This window comes from Numida meleagris, chromosome 25, assembly GCF_002078875.1.
Source record: "Numida meleagris isolate 19003 breed g44 Domestic line chromosome 25, NumMel1.0, whole genome shotgun sequence".
Taxonomy (NCBI): Eukaryota; Metazoa; Chordata; class Aves; order Galliformes; family Numididae; genus Numida; species Numida meleagris.
Genome location: NC_034433.1, coordinates 1,055,395 through 1,075,241, shown reverse-complemented (window position 1 = coordinate 1,075,241; position 19,847 = coordinate 1,055,395). Strand labels below are relative to the sequence as shown.

Below are 19,847 nucleotides of genomic sequence, written 5' to 3'. Positions count from 1 at the left end.
GAGACTCCTGCAAAATGTGTGGGATGGAGCCCCTCATCCCTCCTCATCATTTCTCCCACACTCCCTTGCTGTCCTTCTCTTCCTCTCAGAGCAATGTAAGTTACCAGAGCAGGGCTGTCTGCAGGGGTGGGCCAATGGTGGACCCATGTGCATGGGGTTGTGCTCCACAGCCAGCTAAAGAGCCACCCATAAATCTCACCCGTCCAGGCCCTTTTCCTCCCAGCCCCTTTGGGAACTCACTGCAGTCACTTTGTCACCGGTGACGTCTGAGGGGCACAACCCTCCCGGGGCAAGGAAAGGGCCATAGGAAATGTGCTTCCAAAGGGAGACTGATGAATAAGGGATGCTGATAAGAAAGGAATTCCAATTAACTCTAATTAACTCTTCCCACCACTGGAAGAAATCCTGCCACAGAGCTGAGGCTGGCAGTGCTGCTGTAGGGACCGCAGAGCTGGGTGGGGAGGACAGCTCATCCCCATCCACCCCACCTCCAACGGGAATGGGACCAGCAAAACCCCCTGCCCATGACCAAGCTTGAGATGGACACATGGCAGCGTCAGCCCGGCCACGGTGCCCCCAACTCATCCCGCATGGGTGCAGGCTCCTCTGTTCCCCTGGGCGATGGAGGTGGCTGCATTCCCTACACACCTGGGGTTAAAAGAGTCTGACCATATGGGGAGGGAATAGGGAGCAATGAGGAGAGAGATGAGGCAAACAGAGGCGACAGCGATCATAGTGGTCTTTTCCAACCTTAATGATTCTCTGATTTTATGGAGGAGATGCGATTCTGCCTTGCACAAAGGGCAGCGTGCGGTGGGCAGCGTGTGGGGTGCCCAGCACCGCGAACAGCTCCAAGGAGTCATTGGAACCCACCGATGGCGGAGGAGCTCCTGGGTGTTTATTACCATTTTACTTTATTTGCATTAAGATAAACCATGTCTTAGTCTGTACAACATCTCCTTAAATACTTGGCAACACTTAAAAATAAAAACAGAACAACAACAATAACAAAAAAACCTCCCAACAAATAAAAAGAAAGGAACAGTGCAGGCTACAATATCAAAACAGTACAATGCTTGTGAATAAATAACCCCCTGGAGGAGCTCAGGGGCTGGGCTGTTCAGATTGCACAGGGAATGGCAAACCCAGCCCTCCTGGGTCCTCATCCCCCCTTCCCCGGCAGCAGGACCAGCAGTGATCCCCCAGCTCCTAGTTGACTGTCTCAGCTATGGTGCTGCTGCCATTTTTGTTGGTTTTGCAGCAGAAGTACTGGTTCCAGATCTGCAGGAAGGCTGTCCGGAACTTCTTGATCCTGAAGGCATAGACGATGGGGTTCATGGCCGAGTTGCCATGGGTGAGGAAGATGGCGATGTAGGTGAGGATGGGCGGTGTACTGCAGGATGGGCAGAATAAGGTGATGCAGTTGAGGATGTGCAGAGGGAGCCAGCTGAGAGCGAAGAGGAAGAGAATCAGAGCGAGGGACTTGGCGATATTCAGCTCCTTCCCGTAATACTTCTGGGGGTCGTTGGAGCTGGAGGAGACCTTCTTGTTGAGCTGCTTGCGGATGAGGTTGAAGACTTCCAGGTAGATAAACAGCATCAGCAGCAGGGGCGGCAGGACCCAGACGAAGAAGTTGAAGTACACCATGTACTCCATGCTGATCACCGTCTCGAATTGGCACTTGATGATAAAGTCTGAGTGGCTGGTGTTCAGCTCCTGAATCCTCCGCACCTTGTTCAAGTTGTTCCAACCGAACATTGGGGTGAGTCCCACCAGAAAGGAGATGATCCAACAGCAAGCGATGGCCACTGCTGCTCGCCGGGGTGTCACCATGCTCTTGTACCTGTGCAAGAGACAAGAACCGTAGGGAAAATGAAATGCAAGTGGGAGGTTCTGCCTGGGGGCTCAGACTTCTGCACGTGGGGTGGCAGTGCCCATTCTGAAATGCTCACGATGCTGCTCACTGCATAGAATCGTTAAGGTTGAAAAAGACCTCCAAGATCACCCAGTCCACCCCAACACATCCCCACCATGCCCACTGACCATGTCCCTCAGTGCCACATCTCCACTGTTCTGAACACCTCCAGGGATGGTGACTCCCATCACCTTCCCCATCCCAGGGGATGGGCAGAACCTCCTGGAGGTGATCCCAGAACTCTTGGCATTGGTGAGAAGCCAGGAAGTGCATTAGTAACCACTCGCTGTCTCCCTGCTCCAGCCCTGCTGGGACCCTGCCTCAGCCAATTCCTCCTGTGTCAGGGAGGAAATCACTGACAAAAAACTTCCCCAGAGACTGATGGGTGGAGGAAGCATCCAGCGGTGCTAATGGCCCCCTGGGCACAGCTTGTTACATTTCCTAATGTGCCCTCCCCATTGGCAAAACCCTTTTTTCTAATGGGCTGGAGCCAAGGGATGGAAGGAGAAGGCTGGCTGGGCTCTGCGTCCGCCCCACCAACAGGGTCCTGGCTCCCCAGAGCTCTCCAAGCGGGAACAAAGACTGCTAGGCTGATTTTTCCCCCTGGCCCTCAGATGAAAGTGTCTCCATGGAGGCCAGGCAGTTTCACAGCCCCAGTGTTATTGCCTTCGAAAGGAGAGGACTGAATGAGGGATGTTTTTCTGGCTGTCTGCTGGGTTTTGCAGTGATGCCAGTGTTAGCTTGGTCATGGAGGTGGCTAGGAAACACGGAGTGCCATCCTGCAGCTCAGAACTCCTTGCTGCTTATCTTAGTAAACCTGCTGAGAACTCAGACCTACTACTTCTCCCTCAAAGGACCCTCCTCCAGACCCATTTCAAGGGCAGGATGGGAGCACAGAGGGGTGCAGGATAGAGGCAGGATATCCATCCCCAGGAGCCCAGAGGGTCCAGAGCCGCCCATTGCTGATGGCTTTCCTGAATGAGCCCCCTCTGGTCTGGGAAACCATTCCCAGGCAGATCCCGTGGGAAGGAGGTGGCAAGGCAGGCTGCTGTTTCCTCTGAGAGCCAGAGTGTGATTTATTCCTTGTGGGGAGGAGAGAGGGCAGGAGACCCTGAGAAAGCCATGGGGCAGGGAGATCTGGGGCACCGGGAAGCCAAGGGGTGGTGGGAGAAAGTCAGCACTGTGGGATGGGAGTGGTGGATGACAGGCCCCCACGGAAGCCCCACATCTGGGGGATTTTGAGGGTTTTCTGCTATTTTTTCTGCAGTCCGGGGTGCTCCCCACCCTGCAGCAGTGGTGTCCCATGGTACCCAGGCACCTAGGCATGGAGTGCCCAGCCCTTCTTCCCTTCCATCGCCTGGGTTTGGGAAGCACAGGGGACAGAGGGAGCACTGAAACCCCATTTTTAGCCATGAGCTGGAGCAGAGGATGCAGATTTCCTGCCTGCAGCCAGAGCAGAGGGGATAGAGAACGGCTGCTGGGGGCCAGCACCAACAGTCCCAGCCCCACACTGCTCCAGAACAGGGTGTGCTGCTGCAGATGGCTATCAGGACAGCTGTGAAGGTCGTGCACAAGTCTGGTTGGTGCAGAGGATGTAACACACACGCAGCAGAGCAACCACCCCACATGCTGCTGGTGGCTGGTCCGCTTCCCCACGTCAGCACACAGCCCTCCCTCCTTCTCACTGCGCATCCATCCAACCCCACTGTACATCCATCCCTCCTCAATGCACACCCATTCCTCCTCAATGCACACGCCTATCTGCCCTTCTTAGTGCACATCCATCCCTCCTTAATGCACATTCATCCCTCCTGTACGCACACCCATCCGTCCTTCTCGCTACACATCCATCCTTGCTGCACACTCAGCCCTCCTTAATGCACATCCCTTCCTGCTCATTGCTGCGCATCCATCTCTGTGCCACGCTGCACATCCATTGCTCCTCACCGCACAACTCTGGCCACTGAAAGCAAAAGCTCTCTGGTTTATCCCCTGCACATGTGCCAGTGTCATCATGGTCACAAGAGCTGGGACTGAAACCCAAATCAACAAACTCACAGAAACCAGCAACATTTGGAGCTGGGGCTTTTGTTGACTTTGTTCCTTCAAGCCACGAGGGCAGTGACATTCATTCCTGGGGCTCAAGGTGCCCACGTCCCCCATCCGCCCCCGCACAAGGAATGATAAAACCACAAATTGACTCCAAGTTCCTCTTTTGTACACCCCACAGGGCCTGGCATTGGGGCTCTGCTGCTCTGAAGGCTGCAAACCCTACTGAAAAGAAGGGAAATGCAAGATCCTACCTAATGCTTGACCCCATGGCATGGAGTGTTTGGGGGGGGGAGCACGGGCCAGAAAGTGTCTTTGCTGCTCTCATGTTTCTGCTTTGATCATGCCATCAAGAAAACATCTTTCTCATTTATCTCATTTCATATTAATGAGATAGAGTTAGAATTTAGGATGGGTCTGGGAGGCAGAAGCACTAGGAAGTGCTGATAATGGCTCACAATTAATAAATAATTATATTATGATCATTGTCATTGGAATGATTGCTACCATCATTACAAGTTTATTGCAGCTATTATTTTTATTAACAGCTGCGACAAAACCATCCAAGATAACAGTCACCTCCGTCATCACATCATTTGGGTTTGTTCTCTTCATTTTTGGGGTTTTCAGCCTGACCATAATTGCCAGTTTTCCACCTCTCCACTCTCCCCGCAGGGCTCTGTGCTGTCCCTTCCCCATGGAGATGGGCATCGCCCCAAACCCTCCTGGACACACTGCCAAGGCCAGGAGAAAGGAGTGGGGTTCCTTGGGCCAAGGATGGAGTACTGGGGAAGATGCTGGGGTCCCCCTTCCTCAGGAAGTTGTGAAGTGCACCCTGGCCCTCACCCTGAGAGCGTTATCTGCCATCTCTTCCAATTACTTGTCATTTCCAGACTAGATTCACTTTCTACCACATCTTCTCATGGCCAGAGATCTGCAACTCACAGCTTGATCCACGCACAGCACTCAGGGAACATATTCTCTTGACTTGATTGAAAAACCTTCAATGGTTCCAGATCTGGTTTGTATCATACATTATTTTTTCTTCGTATTTCTCAATATTCTTTTGTCCAGAAGGTGTGTGCAGTTCTAAAGCCAGCCCTGAGATGCAGCTTTGCTGGTCCTTACTCTGGTAGGGCTTACTGCAGAGCAGTTCCTGGGGAATTAATTCACTAATGAAGGCAGACCATCGCTAACAAAATGAAGCTGGAGCCAGTGAGGTAGGAGGAAAAGAGACCAAGCTGACATGAAGATCATCCACACTCTGAGCGCAGCACAGAAAAGCAGCCAGAGCATGCCCTGATCTAATTGAAAATCTCTAGATAAAACCTCCTTGACCTCATGGGAGTTTGGTTTCTGCTCCTTTTTCCCTGCTGTATCTCTGCTTCAGATCTCAGTGTCCTGGGGGCCTCTGGGTGGGAAGGTCCCACAAGGAGCTACCTTGGCTCAGGGCTGCACGTGCAGGTGCAAGGTGGGAAGTGTTGCAGAAGTGACATTGTGTACTGCAGGAGATGACCACCCCTCTGTCAGAATGGACATGAAGAGTCCTTCCCTTCTTCAGCTTCTTGTCTTAACTATTTTCCTCCTTTCCTTTTGGGAAGTACTCTCCTGGGCTTCATTTACATTAAAATCCCAAAGTCCAAAACCTTGAAGCTTAGCAAGTATTTAAAGGGGTATTATAATATCTAAGAAAAAGTCAGTTGGCGTTGGCAAAAGTGTCACTTGGCACCAACATCCCGACTGAATGTGTCTCCCATCTGTTCACATCCCTCCTTTGTGATGGTTGGGAGTTTGTGGCTCCTTGGGGTCAAACACCCACCTCTCAGCCCCTTGTGCTCCCAACACTCATCCAAAGACTGCACTAAGCCAACAGCAGAGCCCATGTTGTCTGCAGACATGGCTGGAGCTGCTGGGTGATGGCTCTCCATCCCACCACAGAGGTGTTTCACACTCCTGAGTCATTCCTGCAATTCTCACAGCTGGGATGGAGGTGATAGGTGGCAGTGACACGGCCAAAGAGGTAACGTGAGAGAACACCTTGTGGGCAGAGGGGTACCAACGCCACGTCAGCCTATTACTCTCCTGATTGTGTCACTTCTGGTTTTCCACTTGGGTTGAAGTGAGGGTTGGTGACAGCGGGTGGGTGGATGGTGGCCTTGGGAGGGATCGATGTCAACCAACATTAGCCAAAGCTGGTGGCTATACAGAGCTCTCAGTGACAGCCTGATCCTACAAATACTTCAAAGGGAGGAGACTGATAGCCAGCACCTCCCAGGAGATTGTCCCAGTACCAAAATCCCAGACCTGTTACTTGTCTAATGTCATCTAGAGACACGCTGCCCCCAAAGCCCATGCAGTCTTTCAGGTGAGACAGAGAAGTGTGTCCTGCAGGAAGGACGCTGGTGCTTGGTGGTGATGGAGCCCCTGTCCTGCACTGACATGGCCCAGCAGCCTCCACAAGCACAGGATTTCTGATGTCCTACCACAGAGACACTTCCTAGTGCTCCAGAAATGACCAGGAAGACCCAAGGAGCCCTGTGCACTGTCTCCTCCCAGCACCTCTGGTTGGCTTCCCCATGAGAAATGGGAGCAGAGGGAAGAAACCTGAGCAGTCTCAGCAGGACAAGAGAGGACAAGGGGACGTGTCACTGTACGGTGTCCTTCCCACCTAGGTCCAGCTCTACAAGAAATTGGCACCTTTCTAGCTCTATAGGACCATAGAATCATTATTGCTGGAAAAGACCACTAAGATCATTCAACCATCCTTCTTTTTTGAGGACCTCTGCTCCCAAAACACTTTGGGTCTCCCCTGCAGCAAGAGATGGCACCTCACCGCGAGGCTTCTTAATGCAAACCTGGCCCAAAGCCACCGCGAGGAAGGCAGAAAGTGTGTGCATGGAGATTTATAAAGCCATAAGTGAGTTGTGTGCATCTCGCTGAGGTTCCTCCTCACCCAGTCTGTGCCCAGGGCTGGGTTTTGCCACCATAAAATGGCAGCTCTCTCTGGAGGAATTGCTCTGCAGTGAATGTCTGCAAAACGCAGGAGGTTACGGCCTCCTAGCGAAGCAGCTAGCGAGCCCGCCAAATGTTTCTAACCATTTTTAATAGCCAGTAATTCTTCTAATGGATACAGGCAAGGGTGATTATGAGGCTTACAAGAACAAATGCATCCAAAATTGACAGGTCCCTGCACATGCAGGCCTGACATCCCCAGGGCTTTGGTGAGTGCTTCGCTTGGTGGTGGGTGAAGATGGACTGGAGCTCTGGAGAATGAAAAGGAGGTGACAGAAAGAAAGCTTTGTGGTTTGAGCTTTGTCCAAGCAGGTTCTGTGGGACCTGGACCATGCAGCCCCCAGGACACAGGCAAAGTCCAGGGAGAGGCTGCTGCCATGGTGTAGCGGCTCTGACACCTCCCCTGTGCCATGAGGAATGCATAGGGATGTGGACACTTACAGAAGCAGCCCTAGGGACACAAACAGGCCCACAAGAAGCAGGGGAGATAAAGTGGAAGAGAGATTAATGGGCTAAAATGCCTGGAAATGGGGAATGATGCCTCTACAAGTGAAGAACCTGAGGGTACATCAGGGATTTCTGTTCAGATGATGGCTCCAAGTGTGGGAAGAAGGTCCCCCAACTCCATTGATCCCAGTCCTGGACCTGGAGGCTGGACACGTCCCACCACCTCCACTGCTCTCCTGATGCCATCAGCCCCAGTGGAAGCAATCCAATGAGCACCCATCCCAGCTCATCCCACCTTGAGCTTGGCATCTCCAGCAGGGCTGCATTGTGAAGTTGCTAAGGGTTAATGTTCCAGAACCCATACACACGCTGACCACTTGGCTTTTGGGTCTAAACCTGCCTATTTTCAGGTTCCAGCTAACGGATTGAGTTCAACCTTCACCTCCTGAGCCAGAAAGGAGCTTGTGTTATCGTATCTTTGGGATGCTAGGAGCAGCCACATCATCACATTGCCCCGGATGAGTTCATTGCCAAAGCAGTCTCAGCCCTGTGCTGCTGGTCCCAGTGGAGCTGCTGGCTGGCTTTCTGCTTTGCTCGGGATGTCTGTGCCGCTGAACTCCCTGGGCTCTGGCAATGAATCACAGCCCATCTTGGGAACAAACTACAGGCTTCCAGTAATTGCAGAGCTTCTTGAAGATCCCTTCCCAGCTGCGTTCAACCCAGAGGAAGGATGCAAGCAACCTCCGTGGTGGTTCCACCATGGGCTGGTACAGATGCTTCATGCTGGGGCCAGGAGCTGCAGGGGAAAGAGGGACCATGGGGGGCTGGAGATCACGGGAAGATGAAAAGCATGGGGACCTCACACACCTCCTTCACCCCAGGGATGGGGAAATGTTGTTAGTGTCCAAGGAAGGCAAAGGAACGTGGGTTATCTGCCTCAGTGCAGTGAGAATAGCACTTTCTCTCACATCTTGCAACCGCATCCTTCACCCATGCAGCAAATATAAATCCTTAGTGCACATAGAGTTAACCTGGCTGTCAAACTGGGCTTGGTTTATAGCCTGTGGGTGGATCCTGATGCATCAAAGTACACTCGCTGTATAAGCAGCAATTCTTGGTGAGGACTGCTCACCTGGTGCTCAGCCCCTCATCCTAAATGTGTGCAGGCTAGGCTTCAGCAGGAGCCTGGGGATGCCTGATGAAAATGATTTACACCCTGCCCCAGAAGGAGCCACGAGACCACCCAATGCCATGGCCAGCACCCTCCGAGCTCCACCACGTGTGGTCGCAGCCCTCCAGGGTTTTCCTGTATCGCTGGCTTCTCCTTCCAGCACCCAGAGGTTGGTGGGAGAGAAATGATTTAACGCTGTTGGCAACAGCTCCAAAACCATGAAATGAGCTGCAGGATCCCAGAATTGGGGGAAAAAAAAAGATGTGATGTTCTTGTCTTTTGGCTCTTAGTTCCAGGCAGCAGTATTATTTTAGTGTTTCTCTGCAGTGCAAAGCATGGGAAGTGCTATTTTAAAAAGAGAAGAAGTTGAAAATCTTCTGTTCTACCAAGACTTTAGGAATTAGGGCACAGAGGAACAGCCCAATCCCTAAGAGTTGGGGTTCAATTAGAAGGGATGGTTCCATCAGACAAGGCTCAGCGTGATGGGCACAATGGACTTGCTTTCAGCATAACCCACATGCAGTAAAGTCATTGGACGCTTTCAGCATCTGAATAGTTTTGCTGTCAAAAAGAGATATTTGATGGGCAAACGTCTTTTTTGGAGAGGGGAAGAGGTCTGGGACCCCGTCACACATGGAGAACAGCCCATCTCCAGCAGAAGATGATTTCTGCAGAGCAAGAAGGTTTCAGGGGAGTTGCCCAAGCATGCATGCAACCAGTGCTCCTTACCTTTCTTTGCATGCATAATTTTTTTCTTTATCCAAAAGAGCCCCTTTGAAATGAGGACTCTGAAGAAGGGAGAGGGAGGAAGGGAGGGAAGAAGAATTGAACTGAAAAAGAAAACTCACTAGAAGTGGCAATCCTGTCAAATGTGGACTCCAGGAAAAGTTGAAATCAGATGGGAAATATAAAATTCTTGGTGTGATTGGGCTCTGGGAGCCTTCGTGGCTCATACCCTGACCCACAGCATTACCCTGTGATAGCATCTCCCAGGGAGAGGCATCAGTCCAGCTGCGAGGCACAGCCGAGGTGGGTCTTTATCTGTCAGCTGCAGAAGGACACTTCAGAAGATGAGATATCCTAAGTTACAGATGGAACAACAGATTGATATCGGCTCTCTTTTAATTTCTTGGTTCTGCACTTCTGCTTGCTGACCCGACTCCTGCTTTGCAGTCAACAACCCAACTCCGGTTTCGTAGGCTATAACTTGTTATTGCTGTTCAGGATCTTCGCGGCACAGTTTGTCGCTGCAGAGGGAACATTTCCCTTCTTGCACTTCATCCAGTTCCAAGACTGATACCTCCAAGGCTGAAACGTTGGCTGGAGGCTCAGCAGAGAGGGGAGGTTGTTTTCCCCACCCAACGTCTAAACGAGAATTAGGAGAGCTGATGAGATCTACCGCCCCTCAGCCTCAGAGGACACAGTAACCCAAAACAACCCGTCCAGCACCTTCTGCTCAGGGCAGCTTTTCCCTGCTTAAAAGCTCAATTTCAAATGCAGAAAGCAGGCAGATGAATTTCTTTTTCTGCTAATGAGTTGTCTACATGTACTTCCAATTAACGAAAACTGTCCCGGAGATGCCATTTCGCACTTCCACCATCAGCCCAAACGCAACTTGCCACAAATCATGGGCAAAACCTGTGTGTTACTCAACTCTCTGCGACATCAGGGGAACAGAAGTGAGGAACGGAACACGTATGTGTTTAGTCATAAAGTTATTTACGTACAGATGAATCTGTCCAGCGCAGATCTATATATCTTGATCAGCCAAACGCAGCGCCAAATTGAAAGTGAAGGCTCCAGTTAGCGCCGCAATCAAATGTTCCCTCACCGCAGAGAATTGATCTTTCACCAAGCGAACAAATAAGCGCAAGTGCAAAGCAAACCTGAAGTTTATTATTTAATTCCCGTTTCCTCCCTCAGGTTTAAATGATGATTTATTCCCTTGGATGAAAACCGATTGACCTTGCAGCCTGGAAGGAACCAGCTCGGTGTTTCCACCAGGATGGCAGGGAAAGAGCTGAGACCTGAGAGCAGGAACGGCAGCGATAAATTACACCCTGTGCATCTTCCTAATTATCCTGGCAATTAAATCCAGGCAGGGAGCAATGGGTAGATGCAGCCTGGTTGCAGCAGGGCATGGACAAGGAGGACTCACTGGCCAGGCAGCAGCCAGTCCTCCCCGTGCGTAAGGACAACACCTGTCCCCATGGGGCCTCCACGGGCCCCACCATCGCCTTTCCTGGGGCACAAGGGACACTCAAGAGGGTCCCCAAGCTGCTGGAGATGGAGATGTTTTGCAGTGGATGCAACCAGGGCCAGGGATGGCCCCGTGGGCATTGAGCATCTGCACTGCCCGGGCTACGAGCATCACAGGAGTGGGTGCTGATCTCCATTCAATTAATCCTGGTTCTGCACGGTGGTGCTCGTCCATCTGGACGCAGGCTGTGCCATCAGCTCTCGGCCGCTCAAGAACGCAGGCAAACAGAGCCACTCGCGCTGAAACAAACGTGTCATAGCTGAGCATTTAACTCACAGACTGTTGTTACCAATGCAAAAAAGAAAGAGGAATAATACAGTCTGAAAGCCTGTGCTAATTATGGCTGTGTCTGAGGCAGCGTTTCGCGGTGCTTCTGGAGGGTTTGTAGCACCACTGCCTCTGTGAGCAGATGGGGAAACTGAGATGCAGAGGGGGGCTCTGCCGTGCCAAGCGAAGCAAGATGAACAGAGCTGAATGAGAACGCATCCCCAGTGCCAGGAGCTGGCACTTCCCTCTTTTGAAAGCGGCCAAGAAAAAGCAAGGAGAGGAACGGCCCAGGGAAGGCAGTGCCCCACTATGCTCTGTGCAGCCCTCCTTCGATGACTGTCACCAGGGTGGTGGACCCAGGGATGTCATCTCCCTGCCCGTGTCCCTGTTCAGGCATCATTGGTACCTGGTGCTGTACCCATGGCACCTTGTGCGGTCTCAGGGGCAGCACAGGGTGAGGAAGGTGAGGAAGACAAGAGGATGGGGCTTGGAGGCAAATCCTCTTCCTTTTTGGGAGCAGTTTTTAATTGAGAACAAAATTCCAACCAAAGCAACCAGAAGTGCTGGAAGCAACGCCCAGCTCAGAGCTGGGGGCAGAGCCAGGCAGGAACATGGCAGGGATGAGACAGAGAGGGTGGGGGGTGGGGGTGGAAAAGGCAGCAAAGGACAGGACAAGGGCACAAAGAGGAACAGTTGGGTCCCACCAGGCTATGTGCAGCGAAGGCCAAACCCAGACACCACCAAACTTCCCAGCACCTGATCCTGCTCTGTCCTGCATCACCAAAAACGTCACATCCCTTCCTCCTCAGTTCTCACCCCATCACAAATACGGTTTTTAGCCCACAGGCAACTGATGCCTCTGCTTTTTGGGAGGAGGAGACGATCTGTGTGGGATTATTTCACACCCACTGATGGCATCACCTACGATGTCTCCTTCACCCCCAGACCTGCCTGCTGGGAAGGCAGATAGATACGTGCCCAGGCAGGCTGAGCAGGGCTGGGTGCTAGTGCAGCAGGAGCTGATTAGCTTATTGCTATTCTGCAGAGTTCCCTGCTGGCTCTGGGACTGTTTTGTGCACATCTTGGAGATCATCAATTGCTCTTTCTTGTGGCTGGGCCTGCCACGTGAGAGCCGCACGCCTGCCCCAGCAGCTGGGCATCCATGCTGCCAGCAACGACATCTCCCTGCCAGGAGCTCAGCCAGCCCCAGGGACAGCTGGTTTCTGATTTTGAGGGCAGGAAATTCTTCACTCAGGCCCTGGGGATGGTGTTGTCCCCAAGGAGTCAAGACACTCAAGCCGTCTCCATCCCACCTGGGTGATGTCTCTCCCTCGCATGGTCTCCTCCACGCTCCATATCCCTCTTTCTCCAGGGACCGTGACTCTCCGCTCCCTGTCTGGGCTTCCCTTGCACCCCTTGGGCAGGATCCTGCAGGTTTTTTCTTGACCTTCCTCCAATCAGAGGTTTTCTTTCAGCCCATAGGTTTTGTTCCAGACTGATGTGACTCGTGTGTGTGTCACAAAGAAACTCATCTCTCAGGTCATTCCACCAGGTTGCCTCCTCCACACGTCCTCATCTTCTTTTTCCCATTCTTTGTTGTGCTCTGAAGACCTTTCCACCTCCTCCTCCACACCACAATGTCAGACCCATCACAACTCCAACTTTCTGACTTTCTCTACTCCCTCCATCTCCAATCAGTCTCCCCAAGTCCCATCCCCATGCCAAGGCTGTGACCTCTCCAGATGAGTCATTCTCCCACTGCCAGGCTGATTTCAGCATGGACATAGGACACATTGGTTTCTGCGTCCCCTCGTCACACTTTCCCATGCCCCAAATCCCCTTGTGTTTGGGTGCAGTCTGCTTTGAGGTATTCTGGACAGGAGGGATGGTTGGCTCTGGCCTCACTGATTGCAAACTGTGCCCGTTGGTCTATGGGTCCGTGCCAACCAGGCCTTGAAAACAGAATCTAATGGGCTTCTTCCCAATTGTCTCCACCATACAGCCAAGATCCTCTTTCTGATCAGCAGAATCAAGCTGGCCTTTCCATAAAGACCAGGTGACAATGACACCTCTCACTGCTGCAGTCAACTTCTTCCATCTCAGGGGTGAAGGAAGACCCAGGACACCCCATCAAAGGTCTCCTCTGTGCCCGGAGGCAGCTCCAGTTCCAACTGGTGGCGGTGATGGCACACACTGGGGTGAGCTGCTCCTGACTCACTCCTGACACACTGCCTGCAGGGCTGGGCTGGGCTGGCAGGGACCAGGCAGGCTGAATCAGCAGCTTTGGCAGAACCTCCTGTATCGTGCTGAGCTTATCTGCGCTGCCTCTATGGGGTCCCTGGAAAGTTCCTGACCCCAGTGTGCATCAGCATCACCTCCACCAACCCAGCACCTTTGGAAACACCTGAATCACTCTAGGAAAGGGAAAGCCATCTCCAAAGCATGTGATGGGGCTGTCGGAAGCGTGACCGAGGCCATCTGGATGCTCACAGGTAATTTCAGGGCTCTGCTGCCCTACCACAGGTCTGATGAACAGTCAAACTACGCACACAGAACCTCTCCTTACAGCAGATCTCTCTCTCTTCTCCCCTTCTCTCCCAGCATGCCCAAATCACTGCTACAGAGATGGCAGAGCCTTGCTGGCTGCCATCCATACACCTCCACCTCGTTTGATAGATGTGTTCCCTACAGAATGAATTCATGAATAGGAGTCACCTTCACAAGGACACCATCCCCACACACGTGTTTCAGCCCCTTTTGACTCACTCAGTGGGGCTACTTTTATGACTGAACCATGGCCTACAGCACCTGATTCCAAACCCTTCAGACCAGTAGGACCATGGGTAACCCCTATTTCACCGCATTACTCCCATGCTGAGTAAGTCCTGGCACTGCACTGTGCCTCAGTTTCTCTAGCTGCAAGAGTACTGTTGCCCTTCCAGGGAACCTGCCCTCGCATTTAATGGTGAGGCATTGCCAAGCGTCAATGTCTTTACCTCAGAATTATTAGAAATCATGAAAAATCCCAATGAAAATCTTCTCTAGGCGTGATTTTGGAGCATAAGAGGAAAACACCAGCAAGGAGCCGGTTATCACTCATCTCCCAGCAGGCGGATGGAAGCTCTGCCCAGGGGACAGATGTTGCCTCCAGCTAACGAGGTCAGGGCGGAACGATCCCCCGGCAGCTAACCCAGCACACAGGCTGCATCTGGCCCTGCTGGGAGGCTGGGATGAGATGGAGACCCTGTGTGTGTGCACAGGGCAGCAGCGCTCCAACAAGCACACATCTCCCCTTGCCTTCTTAGTCTAAAATTTTTGGGAATAACCCCTAAGTTCAGAAAATCCAGAGCATTCCCACTTCCCTCCCTTCCCTCTGCACTGCCAAGGATGGAGCATCCCACGGTTGGACCCTTGCCACCTCCCAAAGAGGGGACACCCACAAGCCCAAGTGCTGGGGACCTGGGGACACTGCTCCCAGCCCAGCTCGCTCCCCTGCAGCCAGCACCGCAGTGGCTGTGGCTTTTTCAAGTGACCTGATTTCCTGGCTGCCAGCAGATGTCTCATGGTGCTGCTACAGCAGCTGTGCGCTCCCAGAAAGTCTAATCCAGACGTCCCACTACCGAGGGAAGAGCCCCAGTCTGTGACTTAGCGTGCACTTGGCTGAACATAACTCTGTGGATCACGGAGTCATGCTGAAAAGTGGCTCCATCGGGTGTTTGCAGGACCTAAGGCTGATACAACCTGCTGGTAAATCCCTGCCTGTTTCCAGGGCTCCAATCATTTTGGTGGCACCAGGATCAGGCTCCTGGTCCAGCACCACAGCCCATCTGTGCCTCCCGGTTCTGAGCAGAGTTTGGTGTGAAACAGTGAAATTTAGCATCCACGTGCTGAGCTGATCTGGGAGTGCTGGAAAAGACAGCTTGGAAACAGCTTCAGTTCTCCAGCAAACCCTTCCAGGCTCTGATCTCTGGCCATTCCTCTTTGCTCTCGGTTCCAATCTACCTGCTCCCTGCGGGTCACCCTCATCTGCTAAAAATAAACCTGGCAGAAGGCAGCAAGGGCAGAACAAAAGCGCTCTGAGCAAGAGGTGGCTGCAAAGAGCTGCCGGTCCCCAAAACTCCCCTGGATTAGGAAAAGGGGATTGCCTTCCTTAGAAATGCAGCCTGCTTTGTAAAGCTGGACGGCATCTTTTGGTCAGCTGACAGAGCTGAAAGACACCTCTCAATGAGCTCCTGGGCACATGACCCCCCCCCTGAAGCTCCCCAACCTCCTGCTCCCACTGAGTCACCTGAATGCTTTGAAACCTGTCCTCCAAATTGAAAAATCAGCCTCAGACAAGCCATGGCTTTGCTTATTCACTTGCTTGGCTGGACAGGATCACTCACCATTGCCCTCACACATCATTTGCTGCATTGTCCAGGCTGCTGGGAGCCATCTCCGGTCACCCTCGCCTCCCTGGGGACATTCCCCTTTGGGTCACATCACTTCAGTGGCTGATTGCCCTCAGATGCAGCGAGCATTTCATTTTCTTCATTTCAACCTTCTGTTCTGGATTGAAATCCTTAGGACAGCCTGAAATATTGCTTCTGAGGTTTGGTGCCTCCCCCTTTCCATGGGGATCATCTCCAGGGGAGTGGGAACCACAGGGACTGGGGCCACCACACGTCCCAGCTGTGTGCCACACCTCTCCTCCTCCATCCTGGCCACTCTGCTGCCTCTCAGAGCCCAAATATCCATGGAGGTTTCCCAGCATTCGCTGCTGCGAGCACTGGAAATACTTTCCATATCCCTTAGGTGCTTTGATTCTCCTGTTCCCGGGAATTTAGGCCAAAACAGGGGCCTGTCCCAGCGACCCCCTCACCCCCACAGCAGTGAAGTGCCCCCCACCATCCTGCCAAGTCCCCCCCCCCAAAACCGTAATGGAGGAAGCCTCAGCCCCGCACCCCAGCTGGCCGAGGGCAATGAACGCTCCCATGACCCAATCCCAGCTGGCCCCAGGCCTGTGGCTCTTGGCAGGCCCAAAGAGAAGGGGAAAGAGCGCTGCAATCCCAGCAGCAGCCCAGAAAATGTAGAGGCAAGCTGAGGAAGCATCCCTCCCCTTGCACTGCTGCCTCCATCCAGGAGCTCGCAGGTTACCTGCAATCCTCCTCACTGGTGGGATCTGTGGTCCAGAGCTGAGGGATGCTCCTGTGCTTTTTGATCTCCTAATGCTCAGGGCATTGCTGAAACAGCACAGAGTGCCAGCGCTGTCCCCAGAGCCACCCACAGACCCTGCTTCACCTATGCTGTGCCCCAGCCTCCCCTCTCCTCTCCTGCCTCCCATTTACCGAGCAATTTCCAGCCCAGTTTGATCTAATTTCCACATCTCTGCAGCATCACATATGTGCTCAGAACCTTCATACATGGGAAATGCAGCTCAGCCTGGTGAGCTGCTCCTTGGGGTGCCATCGGGTGTGGTGAGCAGTGCTGAGGGGCACCAGGGTCTGGGCAAGAGGGGGGAATCCCTCAGGTGCAACATTTCCAGCAGATTTCCCCTGGTTTTCTTCTCCTAGCATGTACTTCAAAGCAGACATAGGGGGAGAAAACCTAAGGAAGCGTGAGGATGGGGCCAGGCTGTGTCCTGGCATCCAGCATCCCTGCTCGAGGGGGCTGTGGTTCAGCACATCCCAAGGACATCAGCTCCTCCTGCCAAAACCCCCTCCAAAAACAAAAACAAACAAACAAAAGCCACAAAAACCCACACAGCATCGCAGAACAGAGCCATGGTCCCCAAATCATCCTCAGAGCAGAGATGGGAGCTATAGGAACTGCATCCCCATGAAAACATCTCTCCGGCACCGTCCCTCCTGCATCCTGCATCTCGCTGCAGGGATGCCGGGGGCCGGTTCCTGCCGGACGCTCCTGCCTGGCTCCTTCCCCTCCCTTTGAACTCGTTTCATCTTCCCTAAGCACATCAGGGAGGGGGAAGTGGGGTCTGGGCTGGGGGGACCCCGCTGCGCCCAGCGAGGGGAGAGGGCACGCGGGGAGGAAGGATGCGAGGGGGAGATGGGAGCTTTTCCGCCAGCACAAAAGCACTGAGCCTATTTTAGGTGGCTTCCAGCTGTTTGGAGCAGCTCCCTTTGGGAATGTGGGGGGTGGTACCTTCTGCTCCATCTGAATGATGCTTCTGACTTTCCCTTTCCTTCAGGCAACTGCTCCCAGTCAACAGCTTCGCTGCCTTCAGCCCCCTACTTGCCAGCACACGGCATGGACATGGAAGCTCTCGTGCATCCCTTCAGAGATCCCAAACGTGGAACATGCAGGGCACCCCAGAGCAGTGACAGCACTGCTGGGGCTGCACAGAACCTCCTCCTTGCTGCTGCCACCTCTGCAAAGTGCATGTAGGCATGGGACTTCTGTCCCCTCCCACAGGGTCCCCTTGGTCCGGCTTCCCCAGTCGGTCCCATCCATGGGACACGGCCACAGAACCTCAATTGCAAAGGTGATGGGCTGAGAGGGGATGTCAGCACCAGAAAAGTGGTTTTGTATCATTTTATTATTAATATTTTTAGCATCTAGCAAGAAGTTGGGGGAAATTTGGAGCATTTTGGATTCAGGAATTATTCTGTAGTGGCATTTTCTCCCTTTTGTGGTCTCTGATGTGCCTAGGGCACAAAATCACCCACAGTCACTGCCAGCTGCTGGGAATTTGGGATGGGGGTGGACGAGAGAGCAGGAAGACTGGCAGCACTGAGTGCAAAGGAGTGCAAAGTTATTCAATGCTAAAGAAGATCTGAGCAGCCAGAGCAAAACCTCACCGAGCGCAGACCAGGATGGACCAAATTCAAACTTAATATTACATGAGTAAAACCCACCCAAACTACACACAGCACGGAAGGCTTCTACCTTAACGCTCTCAGGAAAGCTCCTGGCTCAGGGCAGAAATCGCCCCCAAAGGCTCAACTGAGGGAGGGAGGGAGGAGAGAGGCTGCATTTGTTGGGAGAAGCAGAGACACGAGCTCGGCAGCACTGCTAAGTATAGACCTGCAGTCCTCCCACAGCTGAACCTGTCCTCAGCACACAGAGGATGCAGAAGAACCAAAAAAGCACGGAAAGCGGTGATAGGGCGCAAAGAGCTCTGGAGTGCTGTAGGATGGGGATTTTTCAGGCTTGGAAAAAAAAAAAATAATAATAATACAAAGCGCACTTGAGAGGAAATGGGAAACTGCCTGCAAAGCTGTGCGTGGTGGGGAGGGAGCGTGTAGGGATTGTGCTTTTATCCTGTGCCCTCCCTCTGCTTTTCGCTCCTTTCCTGGCCAGACTTTGTCAGCCACAGACAGGTGATCAAATCCAAAGCAACAGATCCCAGTGGATCCGGGCACTCCTGAGCAGCCAGGCGCTCCTGGTGCCTCCCACCCCATCTCCCTGCACGTGGAGCCCTGAGGAGGGTCCTGCCCCCAGGAATCGGGGCAGCACCCAGCATAAGAGGGTTTGGTCCCTTCTGGGGGATCGCTGTGCTGTTGAAGGGTCTGGGACCCTCCAGTAAACGAGCAGGAGCCCGTGTCCGACAGAGAGATCCCTGTGTTGCCCGGAGCTGGGTGTGAGCTCAGTGTCCCTGCAGCCTGGGCGCTTCCACGGGCAGCGCGGGGCTGAGATGTGACACGGGGGCTGCACTCCGTCTCGTGGCCTCAGCTCCGGGTGTTGTGTCCCTCCCCACAAGTCCCTGAGGCTGTCAGTGCTCCCCACCTTCACCACGGGAAACCTGGGCTGAGGACAGAGCTGCTGTCTCCTTGCAGATACAGAGTGGAGCACAGTGACCCCCCGAGCAAAGCAACCAGAGGCTGCGGCACTCCCCCCCGGAGTCAGCCCGCCCCGATTCCAGCTGCAGCCAAACCTCCCTCCTGGTGCTGCTGCTTCTCAGGGAGTTTGGGGCAACTCTGCTCCCCCTGTGCCCCCCAGCGGCCACCCCAGACCCACTCCCAACACGCTGTCCTACCTGATCGGGACCTTCACCCTCAGGTACCGATCCACGGCGATGGCCAGGAGCGCCAGGACGGAGGTCTCGGTGAGGATGAGGACGGGACACGCCATCATGAGGCAGCTGTAGAACCCCGTTTGCGGTCCGATATTGATGACGATGGCCAAAGGGATGACCAGAGACCCCACAGCCACGTCGGCCACCGCCAGCGAGACGATGAAGCAGAAAGTGGCATCCCGCAGCGCCTGGTTCATCTTCACAGCCCAGATGACCAGGACATTCCCCGGCACCGTCACCAAGGCGATCAGCACTTCGATGGAGATGTAGGCAGCCTGGAAAGCCGACACGGGCTGTGCCATGATGCTGCGCTCCCCCGGTTACCTGCAAACCGAGAGGGAGGCGGTTAACGACTGCACCGCGAGCCAGGATGGAGCCTGGACGGAGCCGGGACGGAGCCTGGGCGGGGGGGGGTGGGAAAAAAAAAAAATCCCACTGCTTGTGCCGGCCCCCCCCGAGGCTCGTCCTGCCCCGTCCCCCCGCAGCGCGCCCGTCCATCGCAACGCACCGCGGGGAGCGGGGCTCCGTGTCCCACCGGGCCGGGCTGGGGTGGGGTGGAGCGGCTAGGGTGTGGGGGGGAAAGGGGGGGGCCGTGAGCGCCGTTCTGCTGCCGGTAGCTCCGAAGGACGCCTCACCTTGTCCGGTTCCAGGAGGTTGTGCTGGCGGTGTCCCCGAGTCCGAAGCGTTCAGCCGGCGGGCAGAGCGGGGGGCA

The 19,847-nt window shown here is 53.8% G+C and overlaps 1 protein-coding gene across 2 annotated transcripts; it reads right to left on the bottom strand.

The window, feature by feature from the left end:
- On the bottom strand, positions 894–19,847 carry LOC110388309 (adenosine receptor A1). Of its 2 annotated transcripts, XM_021377435.1 has the most exons (3): positions 19,771–19,847; positions 19,097–19,459; positions 1,210–1,843 (listed from the first exon to the last, which is right to left on the bottom strand). In XM_021377435.1, exons 2-3 carry the CDS (start codon positions 19,435–19,437, stop codon positions 1,210–1,212), a joined length of 975 nt encoding a protein of 324 aa, XP_021233110.1. In that variant the 5' UTR covers positions 19,438–19,459; positions 19,771–19,847. The 2 variants fall into 2 exon arrangements, with proteins under 2 accessions (XP_021233111.1, XP_021233110.1); XM_021377436.1 differs by lacking the exon at positions 19,771–19,847 and having other exon boundaries at positions 894–1,843; positions 19,097–19,437.

Excerpts from the sequence above, each read along its gene's own strand:
- LOC110388309 (XM_021377435.1), bottom strand. The coding sequence starts at position 19,437 with ATGGCACAGCCCGTGTCGGCTTTCCAGGCTGCCTACATCTCCATCGAA. Across the intron at positions 1,844-19,096 it reads AGGGTGAAGGTCCCGATCAG|GTACAAGAGCATGGTGACAC; the intron begins GTAGGACAGCGT and ends TCTCTTGCACAG.